This window comes from Glandiceps talaboti, chromosome 4, assembly GCF_964340395.1.
Source record: "Glandiceps talaboti chromosome 4, keGlaTala1.1, whole genome shotgun sequence".
In the NCBI taxonomy this organism is placed as follows: domain Eukaryota; kingdom Metazoa; phylum Hemichordata; class Enteropneusta; family Spengelidae; genus Glandiceps; species Glandiceps talaboti.
The window spans coordinates 25,498,045-25,514,547 of record NC_135552.1 but is presented as its reverse complement, the minus strand read 5'-3'; the positions used below and the strand labels follow the sequence as shown (position 1 = coordinate 25,514,547).

General features: G+C 33.6%; 1 protein-coding gene across 4 annotated transcripts in view; it reads right to left on the bottom strand.

Moving 5' to 3' along the window:
• LOC144433543 (uncharacterized) overlaps nt 1-16,503 on the bottom strand; it is a 105,800-nt gene that overhangs the window by 22,183 nt on the left and 67,114 nt on the right. For 2 of the 4 annotated variants that reach the window (XM_078121854.1, XM_078121856.1), the window contains 8 exons: nt 15,411-15,590; nt 14,123-14,190; nt 13,346-13,508; nt 6,924-7,136; nt 5,766-5,804; nt 3,479-3,714; nt 2,049-2,165; nt 468-920 (listed from right to left, as the gene is read on the bottom strand). In XM_078121854.1, coding sequence (XP_077977980.1) covers nt 468-920; nt 2,049-2,165; nt 3,479-3,714; nt 5,766-5,804; nt 6,924-7,136; nt 13,346-13,508; nt 14,123-14,190; nt 15,411-15,590 — 1,469 coding nt within the window. The remainder of the gene's footprint in view (nt 1-467; nt 921-2,048; nt 2,166-3,478; nt 3,715-5,765; nt 5,805-6,923; nt 7,137-13,345; nt 13,509-14,122; nt 14,191-15,410; nt 15,591-16,503) is intronic. The other 2 variants (XM_078121855.1, XM_078121853.1) reach the window with 2 other exon arrangements.

Here is a 16,503-nt window from a genome sequence, read left to right as displayed (position 1 = left end):
TATCATTGGTGTCTTCAAATTCTTCATAAAACTGCAGTAGACCCAACATACTTCTATCAGCTGACGAAACTTAATGACATGACCTGTACATCTACACTGATAAGATAACTTTATAAGCACACATAAAAATCATGTCACAAAACAGCTGACATATATACATTTGTATCTAGTCAATCTGACAGTCTACAAGGTACATTGTACTGTTACATGGGTACTAGAAAGGTTTTAAACAAATAAATCCACTATAACTTGACTATCAATGTGTTCAGTATAAACATTGACTCGTCACTATTGTTAACCATTGCAAGTCAGGAATGATGACAAATCTACAGAAATATGCACCCTATTTTTTTCATCCAATATAGCATGTTATAACAGACATGGTCATTGGTCAAACTGTAACATTCATCCAATATAGCATGTTATAACAGACATGGTCACTGGTCATACTGTAAGTACATTCTCACCTCATTATCTTTCCTGTCAATGGCTTCCTTCTCCTGTTCAAGTTGTTGAGCCAATGAGAGAGTAGCTTTCCCATTGCTGACTTTAGCTGTATTAGAGGGATCACCATCGGCATCAATACTATGTTTCCGTGTATCCATCTTTGCCTGTAGTGCCGACAATTGTAACAAAGTATCATACAGCTGTTGTTGTAAAGCTTCCTTTTCTTCACCCATCTCCTCTTGTAACCTGTTCTGTTTTTTGATTTCATTTTCTAAGTCGGATCGTTTCGTTTCCAGTTCTTGCTCTGATTTGGTTTTCTCTTCCACATTGCTTTCTAGCTCTCTAATTTGTTTTCTGAGGTGCGTCTCCAATTCTATCTTAGACTGCAGATCCCGTTCTAGTTGTTCCTTTTCTGCTACAATCTCATTGAAGGCGTTAATCTTGTCTTTCAGCTCCTGGGTCAAATCTTGCACCTTGGTAAGAAGTTTGCAAACAATACACATTGTTTTCAATGTAGACATTCAAACCAACATAAATATTCGATCCTAATCTGCTTTCTCCCCCCAAAAAACAACCCAAAAATTGAATACCATATACAAACTCTCCATCTCTAAACCATAGCCCCTACACGATATCTAAACTTAGCGTATCGCAGCATCTTAACAAACATTGAAATGCACTGACCTATGGAGTACTGCTATAGTAAGCATTTTGCATGTTTCAACCCATTTCATTATTTATCAACAGTTCCATCACAGACAATAGACAAAGGATAGGACTTGTTGTAAAAAAAGTACAATAGAGTATAGTACACAATAGCCAGGTACCATTTAGTATGTAAATTACTTGGCAAGGTTAACATTTGAATAAAGGTATGCTACAGCCCCTCAATTTCAATGCTATTCAGCCCTCTTTTTCCACGCATAATGGTATATCCCTATTGCTATCTATGGCAGACTGGTCTCAACATTGAAAATGTAGGGTAGGATTACAAAGAAATGGTACAGAACACACATTCATTGATCACTTCATTAGGAACTAGGAAACTGGTCGCTGCATGGAAAACACTCAGCCCAGATAGTGACTTAGATAATGTAACAACAGAATGCCAATCAGTCTAGTAGTAATTGTTCTGATGTTGTATTCAACAAAATGGAAATAACTTCATGCATGTACACATACTGTAGAAGACATTTTGATGAGGACTCAGTTTTTTACTGAAAGCTGAAATTCACTATTTCGATTTCTGCTTGTATTTTGAGCCATTTTTGTACAATTCTTAGAAAGATACAATTTCAAATTGAAGATGACACAGTGTACTTTTTCACTTTCTCCTGCATTTGATCAAGGTGGAAATACACAAATAGGCCACAGTATGTATCAAACACATCTGACTTTACCTCTAGGCCACATAGTATGTATCAAACACATCTGACTTTACCTCTAGGCCACACAGTATGTATCAAACACATCTGACTTTACCTCTAAGCCACAGTATGTATCAAACACATCTGACTTAACCTCTAGGCCACACAGTATGTATCAAACAGATCTGACTTTACCTCTAGGCCACAGTATGTATCAAACACATCTGACTTTACCTCTTTAACTAGTCTTTCGTCACCTCGTAAACTTCCCTTACTCCTCAGATCTTCCTGTAGTCGGTGGATTTCTTTCTGGAATTCTTCTCGTTCTTGTTCCCTTTCATTTGCTTGTTGCTGAATACAATCAAACATTCAGGAATTTCATCATGTATTACTAACATATGGAATTGAGATATCATACACAATCTAGTTTGTAGAGTTTGAAATGAATACATACATGGGGATAACATAAAAAAATCATATTACTTTATGTCATTATATTATATTATATCATATTATGTTACACTGTTACATGATATCATGGCATATTATATTATATGTTATATTATACACTTACTGCCAGGCTATGAAGGCACTAGTAGACATCTATTACCCTGAGGGTAATTATGTAGCAACCATTTCCTGTGGTTCAGTGAAAGCTGAGGAAAATAGTTGCTACATAACAGCACAAAGGGTAATATGTTGTCTACTAGTGCCTGAATATGGCCAGGCAATAAGTGTTTTATAACACATAGCACATATTCTTTCCATAGTCAAAACAAACTACTAAAAAGTTACATGACTATTGCCCATGGCAAAATAGAACAGGACTAGTGCCTAGCTCTATGCAAATTGAGGTCACTAAGGGTCACTAGTCCATACCATGTGACACGATCTTAGCCAATCACTGAAGGCTATATGAAAACGATGTGTTATGGTAAATTGTACTACATCTCTTCACCACTCACTTAAAGTCTAAACTTGCATTTCTACTAAGTGATTGCAAAGAGTTCACACACAATGATCATTGCCCTAAGTGAATACAAGGAGTTCACATACAATATACATAGCCCCAAGGAAATTTACATCGAGATCTCATTTCCTATCTAATAATTTTGTTGGCTGGTAAACTCCTACGGCAACAAGGCTGTTTTTTTATTCAACCACTGTACCTTGATACAGAGATAGTCAATGAAATGATCCTATTACAATTAAACTCACTACAGATACTCTCATCTAATTACACTGATATTGAGACTTAATACTGGTAATACATAATCCAAATCACAAGAGAAATGCATTATGCATATAATATGGTCCTAGGAAATAGAAAGCTGTGCTCTGTACAGATTTAACTGTTCTAGCTATTGCCATATCATAACAATAACATTCAATATTTTTTAGAAAAATATTTTTTTCGCTTTTTGATAAAACTTGGGATTTCTGTCTAACAGTAAAAATAGACTCTCATGGTCCGTCTGTCCATCGATACATCCATCACGCCAACCATTAAATCTACCCATACACACCAATCTATCCCCCTCCTTCCCTCGCGCCATTCCTCCATCCATCCATCCACCTACCTACCCACCTACCTACCCACATTTTCATCCAACAACCAATCAATCAACCTATCCATCCATTCATTCCTTGTATGTTCTACCCACCTCTAAGAATTGTTTATTTGACTTCAACTGTTTATCCATAGCTTCAAACTGTTTCTCGTACTCCTCCATCTCACTACGTCTTTCTTTCGCCATAGCATCATATTTATTACACTGTTCATCCAAAGTAGCCTCCAATAGTTTCATCTGAGATTCCAACATTTCCTTGTTCTTCTTGTACTGATTCTCTATGTCCTCCTTCTCCTGAGTTAATCTGTTGTTTTCTTCTAATAGTCCTACTACAAAACAAGGTCATAAAAACAGTTTTGAAATTTCCTACTCTAGTTTTGACAAATGTCAAATTTGAAGAGATGAATGTTTAGGACTTTGTTTTAAAAGTAACGACAGATTGTTTTATTTCTTTAAAATAAATGATAATAAAAAGGGTGGTTGTAACTTTTCTTCTTTTTTAATTTGAAAGGATGTCATGTCTTTTCATTCACAAATCTTTTAAAATATAACAAAACATTTAAATTCATAATACACAAAAGTAAAACTTTCTACATTAAATTTGGAATAATTTATTTTAAAAAATGTTTAAAAGTATCTTTTATCCATAAATCAATTCATATAGAATATAAAAAGTAATGTCAAACAAGCAAATAAAACGAATACCATATGGTAGATAAGGATAGGTATTGTATGTTGCGAATTCAATATATTTCGCATAACTAACATCTCATTTGCATAATTGTTCTCCAATTTGCATAGGTAAAGACTTTATCTGCATTCCAAAATGCACCCTTCTTAAGTAAGCACAGAATGAGATATCTTAGAAATAAAGAAAACCTTACACCGAATATTGCAAGCACTGGTGTACACTATGGGTATAACATGTTATCTTGTTGGCAATGGTTAATTTTAGTAAATGTCAAAGTTGTCTAACCTCTGCAGGGTCACTTTTCTTTACCAAATTCAAAGGAAAACTAAAAAATATAATTAACAACTAAGATCTTGTATAATTTCATATTGAATTTTCCTTTAAAATTTTGATGATTTTTGTCTGATTTGTGTGAAATGAATATCACACAAGATAATAAAATCCACTATGATATTTCCATACCAGGTACTCACAAGTCCCTTCAAATGAAAACAAACAAAGTTTATGAGACGTTTTAATATCTTAGACTAGTGACTAAACATAGTTATCATCAAAATATCCAAGTAAACCTTATCCTTTTGGAAAAAACAGACTTACAACATTGAAGTCAACAAAAAATAAATCCTTGGACCTTGTATAGTTGAAGTAGCAGGTACTCACTACATCTAGCTAAGCATTATGATGAAAATACATCAATATCAATACATGAACTAATGTAATAGAAACAGTTCTGAGATATGGTGATTTGGATAGTTTGAATACAGACCCAGATTATACACTCACCAATAACACACAACACATGCAATGCATAACTTGTGTGAATACAGGTTCCTGATAGTACACTGTAAACAGTCTTTGAGAAATATTTCAGAGACATTCTTAAGACTTAATAACAAAATATGTCAACAATAAAGAGAAGACTATGAAAGGCCTATATGACAGAGCTGACATGGAGTTAGGTTTGATTTTAATGTAAGATAACTAACTAGTACCTGTACTTGGAATTGAATGTTTATAATGATAGTGAAGTGAGGACTTGGGTACATGTACATCTAATCTGAAAGATATGTCGTGTTAACAGTTCCACCCTCATCAGCCTCCTCTCTGGGAGGGGTTGACCGATGTGTGAGTGCGCCCCGTCATGGCCTACCTTACTGACTAGTTATTTAATTATGTCAGTAAATTGAAGACTTATTACAATTCACCGACACGTTTGTTGAAATGTGTGCATATGTGTGCATGTGTGTGTGTGTGTGTGTGTGTGTGTGTGTGGGGGGGGGGGGGGCTCATTTCTCTCCCTTCATTCTTGCTCCCATTGCCTACTTGTTGAAACCAAATCCTGGAAGGACAGCCATAACATCGTATTTCAAAGACCCAGTATACTTTGGTCATGTTGATGGGGCTTTATATTCTAATATCCATATGTCCAAAACTTTAACAACTTGACTAATTTTCTATTTTATTAGCTATTCCTACAGATTTCTCATCCAGCCATGCAAAGTGTCTGTCAGTAAATTTAGTAAAAGACCCTGATAGAAAGATTACAAGATAATGAAAAAAATACAGTATGATCTCATCACAGAGATTGAGTTTAGAAAGTACCCTCTGCTTGCACTTTTTAAATGAAGCACCCAGAAATTTGATGATGCTAATTATATGTAAATCAAAAGGACACTGGAAAGGACTAACCTTTCACATCGATATGCACTATCATGGCGAGGTCATCAGCTACACCACAGCCATGGGATAGCACAGGGGAATACAGATCAAATCAAATCAAATCAAAACAATCTAATATCACAATAAAAAGTTATGAGTATAGCTTAGCTGGCCCTGCACCAATGCATTGGTTCCAAGAAACAGAGCCCTCTATGTTACAAGCAAGTAGTTTTGTATTAACCAGAAGACACCTTCATCTACTTTTCGAGCCATTACTAAACCAGCCATAGTCAAAGATTATTAGCAGGAATATGGGTAAGGTAATGGTAGGGAATAGCATTGTGGCAATGTTTATGAAGAAAGTAATTGATCCATTACCAAATCAATAATACACCCTAACAGCCAACCTATGATTAGAGCTTTATGAATCCATGAAAAAGTAATGAAATGAACACGATCATGATAAAAATGATATTCAGGTAGTTGATCCTGAAATGGCTGTATATATTGGAATGATCAGATCACTTTCTGTGCACCATGGACCAAACCATTTAGAAATAAGGGAGGTCAAAACCATGAATAATGATAATACTCAGTGACAAATAATCCTCAAGAAAAATAACAATGGTAAAACTATGTTTACCATGGTAACACCATAGCAACCATTGCTATGCAACCTGTTTCCTTTATGGAAACATACTTCATAGTCTTATCTGCATATGAGAAAATAGTGAATTCTGTACATGATAACTGGAACCAATGACATAATTTTAATACCCAGACTCCGCAATATCTTACAGAAATCATTGACATCAGAAATAGAATCAAACATGAATGGAAAGTAATTTTTTGGGATACACTTCAATATTTGATGCATTTCTTTGATATGTCGACATCTTACTACAAGCATTAGCTAGTCATGCATTTAGCTTTGTTAGTTTCTGTCAGAGGGAAGATATTGGATTGCTTTGCACTATGGAGAAATAACATAGTAACTACCTACTCATACACATATTAAGGGAATGCATTATTTAAAACTGTCTTTTCACAAGCATTAGGTTTGGAGGGAAACTTTGAAGAAAAAAATCAATATCAGAAATGATTTGGTACAGCAGTCTGTATTTCAAATCAATACTGAATCCAGATAAGTATTTCAAAAAGGGAGAATTTTTCTGACAAATAGCTTACCCAGTTCTTGGGTGTCAAGTGTTTCTGCAAGAGCCATTTTCTGCTGTTCTAATTGCTCTTGGTCCTCCCTGAGTTGTTCTTGAACTTGTTCTAGTTGCTTTAGTCTAGTGGAGGTCAACTCCAGCTGTACCACCAGTTCATGCTCACTGTCTTCCTTCTCCTTGAGCCGTTCTTCAAGAGTCTTCCTCTCCTCTGTATAACCCTGTATAAGTCCTACATGACAAACAAATACAAAATGCCAAAAAACCTTACTACACTTGTTTATTGTGTTATATATATGTTGCTAAAAAATAAGTAAATCAAATGAATAAAACATCTTATGTCTGTCTTTGTTATTGTAATATTTTTTTTTTCAAATTGTCTTTGTCATTCTTTATCATCTCTATCAATCATGTCTCGTGTCTTTCAGTATGATATTTGTAAAGTAATGTATGTGACCATGAGGTCAAAATGTTTAAGGAGAAATAACCCATTTTCATCATCAGAGTTGCTGTTGCTGTCATCATTATCATTATCATCGTCATCGTCATCGTCATCATCATCATCATCGTCGTCGTCGTCGTCGTCATCATCATCATCATCATCAAAATCATCATTATCATTAAAATCATCATCTTCATCATTGTTATCATCAGCATCATCATTGTCGGCATCGGTAATGTCAGCGATGTCGTCATTATCATCATCATCATCGTCATTGTTGTCGTCGTCGCCGTCGTCGCCGTCGTCGTCGCCATCGTCGTCGTTGTCGTCATCATCATCATCATCATTATTATCTTCACATAGGTACACGTGTAATACTTATCAATTATATCCAAATAGTTATAAAGTATAACTCATAACAAAAGTTTTTTTTTATCATTTTGTATGACTTAGTGTCAATATTGCAGGAATTAACAAAAAGAAAGCACAGTACTTTTTATGAGTGACTTTTTAGTACAGAGAAATGGATTACAACCTATCTGATTAAAAGTCTTTAAAATATTGAATAACAGTATATTATGGTTATGTGTATTAAATATTAAAGACGTAAATGTCATCAGATATCTGATATCCGACTGTCACTGACATCATATTTTTAAGTATATACACACTGAAATTATCAAATAAAATGATTGGCAAGTTTTCAACCATGCACATGTATTCTCTTACTAATACACGGACACAATACACAATTTTTTATAATGCAGCAACCTTTCTGACATTTACACAAACCAATTCATGAAATATAAATCATATGCTGAAATGTCAAAATTTTGGTACCACAATACATTCTACATAAAATGACTTGGAACTCACTCATCAAAAGCAAAGCTAGAGAAAAATGAAAAGATTCAACTACATGTACAAATTTGTTTACATGTTTCCATGGTGACAAACTGAGCAAAGGGGTTACAACAGACCCCAGACCTACTATCTGAAAAATAAAACTGACTCAAAATTTACAGAAAACTCACTGGTTTGAACTATTTGATCTGCAAACCTGACTGTTTTTTTCTTCTTCCTCTTTGGATATAGAAAACGTGAAGTATACATTTCTGTCACTTTGTGCCACACTGATGACTAGGATGTAGGACTCTATCTCAACACTACGAGATATACACGACGATATACACGACTGTTACTTAATTGGTCTTAAATGTCTGAAAACAACTTTAATGACCTGTCCTTTAAAGTTAATCCAATCTCTATTAGACATTAGCACCTCTCCATAGTGACACAGTAAGACATACCATAAGACTTTTACCAATGTCCTGGTGATTTTTTAGTTGTTAAAGAGCTGCTTGCACTACTACAGCTGATTTCATAGTAACCAGAGGGTCAACTAACAACTCTAGAATGAAAGCTGTTGCCATGGTAATGACATTCCTGAACTGGAAATCTAATTTACATACATTGAATTAACGCATGAAATATTTAACTCTGACTTTATAGGTAGGCAGAAATGCAAATTAAGGAGATAAAGAAAGACAACAGAACAACATAAATTATATTTTGATAAATATTTTCAATTGCTTTCATTGAAGAACCTACTATTGCAGGTACTGAGAATAAATCTACCTTCTTGTTCTATTTTGACCCTCTAGCATGAGGTAAAATACTAACAGGTACTGAGAATAAGTCAACCTTCTGGTTTTATTTTGACCCTCTAACATGAGGTAAAATGCTATTGCAGGTACTGAGAATTGTTCAGCTGTCACATGGTTTGTCTTTAAATTTTTGATATTTCCACACATCCATAGACAAAGATATACTCTCTTACATACTTTGTATAACTGGTTCACTTGTTTTAAAATGTGCATGATTTGACAGACTTTGACCCCAGTATTGAAAGCCTTTGTGGGATAAACACATCACAACTGCATTTCTGGTATAGATTTTTTCACAACAACGAACGGTTGTCCTCCAAAAAATCAATTGTGTGAGAAGAGTTTGCCGAGTACAAAATGTAGTCAGAATGGATGAAATACATTCATTTATATTTAACAATGGAAGCCATGTATTACAAATACCATACTTAGTGGGTTGTATGGAAATTTTTAATTCGAAAATATTTTAAATAATTGTACGTTTAAACAAACATGTGTTTCGTTTGGTATCTTCTGCAAGTCTACATATTGATAATACCTTTAGCCCAAATTTCCATAGCAGTATCAATTATGATATATTTATTTATTTTATTTATTTATTTATTTGAGATGTCTACAGGATTACCCCATTTACAGACACTCTGAAATTGGAAAGACTAAAATACATACAATATTTACAAAAATAGTAAAAATAGAAATAAAATAAATTAAAAGAAGATAAAAATTACCGAAATTGCGTTAAATTCACACACCAACTATTTCATTTAGGACATCTTTTCTAAAAGTACTGAGACTTGAAAATATGTCAGTGTTTTGCAAGGTGTTGATAAAATTGGAGGTCCTAGGTAAAAATGAGTTTATCTATGCAATACACAAAAAATGAACACTGCCTGAAATATTTTGGCATAATTAATGCACTGATGTTAAATTGTTGCATGTTATTTACAAATGCCATATGGTCCATAACCATGCGTCACATGTGTTAGACTTAGAATGGAATTTACAACATGACACACTCACATAATTCATTTCCTGTGAACTTATCAAATGACTTCTCTGCACACTGTATAGTATTGCAAATTCACAATTCCATATTTTTACTTCACAACAAAATGACTGTGCATCCATTTAGTACGTGGTACACATTTCTGTAACACACAGCATGATGTACCTCTGATTTCACAGTGCGTTAATATTTATGCACATTCATATTTATGCAAACAAGGGCAATGAATATCAGCGTCCAAACAATAATAAATAAAACTAGAAATGATTTAAAACTCACCTAGAGAAACAAAGATGGGAGGCTTTAATAAGAAGCATAGCCAGGGTTTGCAGTCATACTCATAATAACACAAAGAATGAGTATTGAGGGCAATCCTAGCCTAGCCTAGTCTAGATCAATTCCTAGCAAACCTGCCCTATGACGTCAAACAGTCCTAAATTGCTTCACTCTATGATCAGACTACATACATCATTACAAGGCACCCGTAATCAACTACTATTATACACATGCATACTCAGTCCAGGGAACCTCATCAAAGCATTTTTTCTGGGGAAAAGAGTACATATTTAATACAACCTGCAGTAATTTGTGCAGATTTGTTGCATAATATTTTTTGTTGCTATAAGTCAAAGAGGGAATACTGTATAGCTGGGTGGGACTCCACTTCTTTTACCTTCTCCAGGGAAGAACCTTCTACTGTCATGTAAGGGGTGTGCAGCATACAGCACTGATAAGCACTGAGCAAATCTTTTGTACTCATTGAAGTGAAATTTCAAGATTTTCCATAGTTTCATCACATCTGATAAACATCCTGTCTGTCAGGATACTAATTAAAATTTAACCTAATTAATGCAGCAAAGTATAACCATTTACACCTCATCCATTTCAAAAATTTCATGCTTGCAGTATTCAGGAATGATCTCATTCTAAGTGCAAAATAGTTAAGCCCACATTTAATAATATTCATGATCTATTGATATGCATATTGGGCAGCTGGGGCATGCTGATCACCATGGAAAATAGTGAATGATGCTATAGAAAGTGTTCTGGAAGCACACATACAAATTAAACAGTAAATGGCTATAGGTCAAACCGTAATGGAAAATGTATATAGTCAAACATGTAGAAGGTAGTCTATATCAAGAATGATTCAACAGAGAGGTACTATTCCCTTCATCAAAACAAACATCAGATATGTATGAAATACACTGTATATGCTGTAAACTCTGGAATACACAAACTATGATAATATCAAAACCCTAACTGGAAAACAGTGTTTTGGTTCATATATAAACAACTCCATGTCAACTCAAAAAAGGGTTTTTACTTTATTCATCTTGTTTAATTGAATATTAAGTATTATACCAAAGATTATGATATATATATATATATATATATATATATATATATATATATATATATATATATATATATATATATATATATATATATATATATATATATATATATATATATATATATATATATATATATATATATATATATATATATATATATATACACAGACAGACAGACAGACAGACCTTATATTGATATACTTAACAAAATTAACAAAACAAAATATTGAAAATGAGATGGAGAGAGGGGTTAAATATTAAGTAATCATATTACTGTATTTTGAAGTTATTAGTAGTGATTATTGTTTGTGTATCATTAGCTTAAAATTGTGTCTGAAGTATATTTAATAATAAAATATATAATAATAATAATAATAATATTTCCAAAATGTCAAATGCCACGATACATATATTTATATTGAAACCAGTTCATACTATTTCTTGTATCATGATCATGTGATGAAATTGAAAAGGTTTCCAACACATGTATCAAAACAGAAACCTGAGTCCTACAGTTCCTAGAAAATGATTCCCAAAGTAGTAAGATTTACATCCATTTTATCCGCTATGATATACATATTGCTAACTTATTTCTATTACATAGATTATTTAGTACATTTCATTATATCATCAAAACACAAATCTGAACATTACAATTCTCGTAAAATAATTTTTTTGGGGAATTTTTTCTTTTGTTTTTTTTAATTGCAGACATTAAACTACATCTCATAATGTTTTGTCTGGTTTCATTGAGTGAAAAAAAGAGATTATTTTACAATTTAATTGTCTCTACATTTAATAGACTAATCATTTATCTATGTATGTCTTTATGAGGGTTTTTTTTTTGGAGGGGTGCCAAATTATTTGAAACCCTACAAACACTGGACAAAGCTGGCAACATTTTACTGTATATTCAATCAATATATTGATGCCTAGTTTCAAAGATATTATCCAGGTATGTAAACCTATCAAGTGTTTTTCATGATGTATGTTGTCCATAAATCTAATGGCACTGGCGGCTTCTTTTTTTTTTTTGGTTCTGTACCTCTGACAAAGAGATGATCAATTTTAAAATTTTGCCACATTTATTCACTTTGCTGTACATATCTAATTAAAAACTTTTATAGAGAAGTTTGATAAAAAAAAGCCTAGGGAGCTCAACGGTATTGTATTTATTTTATTACCATCACTAATTATAATTTTAAAAAAAATTGAATTGAAATTGAGTACATGTATGGATATTGCTAATCGGAAAAAAACACCATTAACTGTATGTACAGCCTAAACAGACAAGGGGTTATTACGTAGCAGAAAAACTGCCAATCACCATCTTAATACAAAGCATTATCACCTAGGCATGACGTTACCATGGTTATTAGAGATCATTATCAGTTTGAAGATATTTGGTGTATTATCAACTAATTGGTCAGTCATGTATTTGATGAGTTTTTTCATTTCTATGATGCCCTGAAATCAGAAGTAGTTATGTCAATTTCTTGCTCTTTTATACACATCTCAACAAAGATGAATTTCTAAATCAAAATTTGAAAACCTGGGTGGCTGGACAACAAGGTACCTCAATTCATATCCTGACAATATTTTGTCCTGTTATCAAACACAGTTGCCATGGTAACTGAAATAATAACTGTAAATTTGGCTCTGAAATTTCCTTCTTTGCATTTTCTCACCTGTTTGCTCTTTTACAATTTCTTGGTTAAGTAATATAAACAAGCTAAAAGTGCATGGCTCGGCAAACACTTGGAGAATTTTGGAGAAGATATTTTATGTTAAAATACAACGTATACTAAAAACAGCACTGACTTATGCATCCATTTTGTTTTTGATTTGAATCTTTCTTGCTTCATATATCACCACATTTTGACACAAACCACTATTCAATCTTATTTTTTAAAGTAAGCTCTCATTTCTTTTTCTTTTTAAATCAGCAAAAAATGTACAAATTCTCACCTTCTGCTTTGTGAGCTTCTAGTTCAAGGCTTTCCTTTTCTCGTACTTGTTCTCTAAGTCTCTCTAATAATTCTTCGTGTACGGCTCTCAGCTGACTTAATTCCTCCTGGCTATCAGCGGCTGCACCAAGGAGCTCCTGTTGAGTTCGTTGAGCTTGTTCAAGCTGTCGTACGGAAGAAGAGAAAAACACTTAGATGAAATCCTCATATGGAGAAATATTTTATTAAGGCTGCAACTCAGATAATTGACTTTTTCAAAAGACAGTGGTGATAAATACCATGTACCATTTTATCTACCTTATTCCTATAACCTGAAAATTTTTGACATTATATTTCACATTTTTATTGTTCATTATTTTGTCCGTTTGATTTCTGTAAGCCTAAATTTTACCATCTTTTAGTTAAAGAAACAAACTACTACAAATCCACTCTAAAATTTAGTAAAATTTGTGAACAATTCTCAAAAATGGAGAAAAAAGTAATTTTGTTCTATACATCATGCATATTCACAGTATCAACATTTATAAATTCTAAAATTTTATTGTAGATGCAGAAAACAGTCAAAGTCAACATTTTAATCACATGCTTGAATTCATTTATATAAGGTAAATATAAGGTACTAAAATTAATAACAAGTTAACTTTTTTTCAGAAAGCAAAAGCAGATATTCTGAGGCCCTAATTGGGCTAGTCATATGAAATGTGTTATCTTCTAGAGTTCTTCAAGTCTAGTTTTATTAGTACTCAGATTCAGACTGCCATTTACATCTGACAATTACCTGCTGTGTTGTCATAGCCATCATCTCCAGCAGTTGCTCTACAGCAGACTGTAAACGTACTCCTGTACCTGATGACAGAAACACACAAAAACAACACCATTGATAACACATCTATATCATTCATTTGTTGGGATTCTAACAACAGGGTATGGATACTATATGGTGAAATGTAGGTTTCTGGGTTGGCATGTTTTCCATGGCTTCTATGTAGGTGAACTGGATCAAAGTTGCTCTGATTTCTACTGAGGTTCCAAGAATTTACAGACAGAGGCTTTCAAGAAAATTCTACTAAATTCTATTTTTTATCAATACCATTTCTTAAAAGGGTGGATAAATTACTACTGAAATCAAAAGACCAACATCAAGAACTTAATGTGTAAATTTAACACTGCCTTCCATTCAAAAATCATGTTTCAAGTAAACTGTACAGCAAGTAAGATATACTAGCTAATTTAAACATGACTGGTTTCAATGTAATTAAATGACATACACTACTATGGACTGTAATTAATCAAGGAGAATATCAAACAAAATATCCCTGTGAAAAATTCTCATATTTATATATAGCTTTATCCATGTGCACATCTAAATGTGTCTGTGTTTGTGTGAATATGTGTGTGTAAGCATATGGGATGGTGAGTGTGTATTGGGGAGGTGTGTATGGGAAAGTGAGTGGGGGAGGTGTGTATTGGAGGGATATGTGTATGTACGATATGGGATGGTGAATGTGTATTGGGGAGGTGTGTATGGGAAAGTGAGTGGGGGAGGTATGTATTGGAGGGATATGTGTATGTACGATATGGGATGGTGAGTGTGTATTGGGGAGGTGTGTATGGAAAATGTGTGCGTAGGTGTGTATTGGAGGGAGATTTGTGCATGTGTGGGTGTGTTTGCATGTGTGTATGCGGATGCAGGTGTGTAGAGATGTGTGGGATTGTGTGTTTGGGAAGGTGTGTGGGAGGTGTATTATTGTATATGGGTAGGTTTGTGTGGGTGGTGGTTATGGGAGTAGATGTGTGTCTGTGTATGTTTGTGTCTGTGTCTGTGTCTGTGTCTGTGTATGTGCCTGTGTGTATGTTTGTCCATCTGTGTCTGTGCATGTGCCTGTGTGTATGTTTGTCTGTGTATGTGTCTGTGTCTGTGCATGTGCATGTGCCTGTGTGTATGTTTGTCTGTGTATGTGTATGTGTCTGTGTCTGTGTCTGTGTCTGTGTATGTGTCTGTGTCTGTGTCTGTGTCTGTGTCTATGCCTGTGTCTGAGTACTCAAGGTTGCACATATACTCTTACCTAATACAAGTTCTTCACTCTCCATGTCAAGGTCAGGACCAGTAAACATACTCTCTGTAAACTGTGATAGTTCTAGACCTTCATCTGTGATAGATGCCAGACTAGTGTCATGTATAGTTACATCACTGGCTGTACTCTTGTCTTCTGTCTCACTACTAGCACCACCAATACCTGAAGCACCTATCAATAGAATAATATCATCATGTAAGATCATGCCAAACTGAATACTGACTTTGTAAGTTCACAGAGGTTGAATACATTTAACTTGAATTTACCCACCAAATGCATATCTTTCATTTTAAAGTGGCCATATGGATGCGGATTGGGTATTTATTTTGGAGTTTTAATTTATAAAACAATTTTATCATGGCTTCCTACTTGAAATGAATGTAAAACAACATTAACCAAATCTGTGTTTGTAAATCATTACATTACAAAAAGCTAAACAAAAATGGATAAAAAGCTTGTTTTGTACATTAAATAACAAACATTTTAAACAATTATCAGTCTCTTACAATTTATTGAGTTACAAACAAGGACTTGGTATATTTTGTTTCACATTGATTTTTCAAGTAGGAAACCATGATAAAATAGTTCTATAAATTAAAAATCCAAAATAAATACCCAATCCCTCATCCATATAGCCACTTTAAAAGCAGACAAAAGCAAATCTCCAGACATTAATGATAACACATATAAACTCAGAACAAAAGGATGGTCTCAACAAAACTAAACCCCTATAGGTTTTTAAACAGTCTGACTAGCTATAACCCTGTTCATAGAGTAGCAGATCAGAAAATGTAAGAACAGCACTGTCAAGTGAGAAGGAAACTTGGGTACATCAATCCATCACATATACACATTATTAACTTTCAAAACCATTGATAGCATAGTCACAAAGGAAATCTCATCTTTTCAAACAATTTTTGATTTATTTTTTGAACATTACTAAATGACTTCAAAATGATATAAATAACATTTGTATTACTTTCCTGTGACTATGTTCTAGTAAGAAACCAATATTTTCTTCAATTTTACTTGATATCAGAGGACTTATGAACAATGTCAATCAAATAAAGTGAGAGAAAACCTC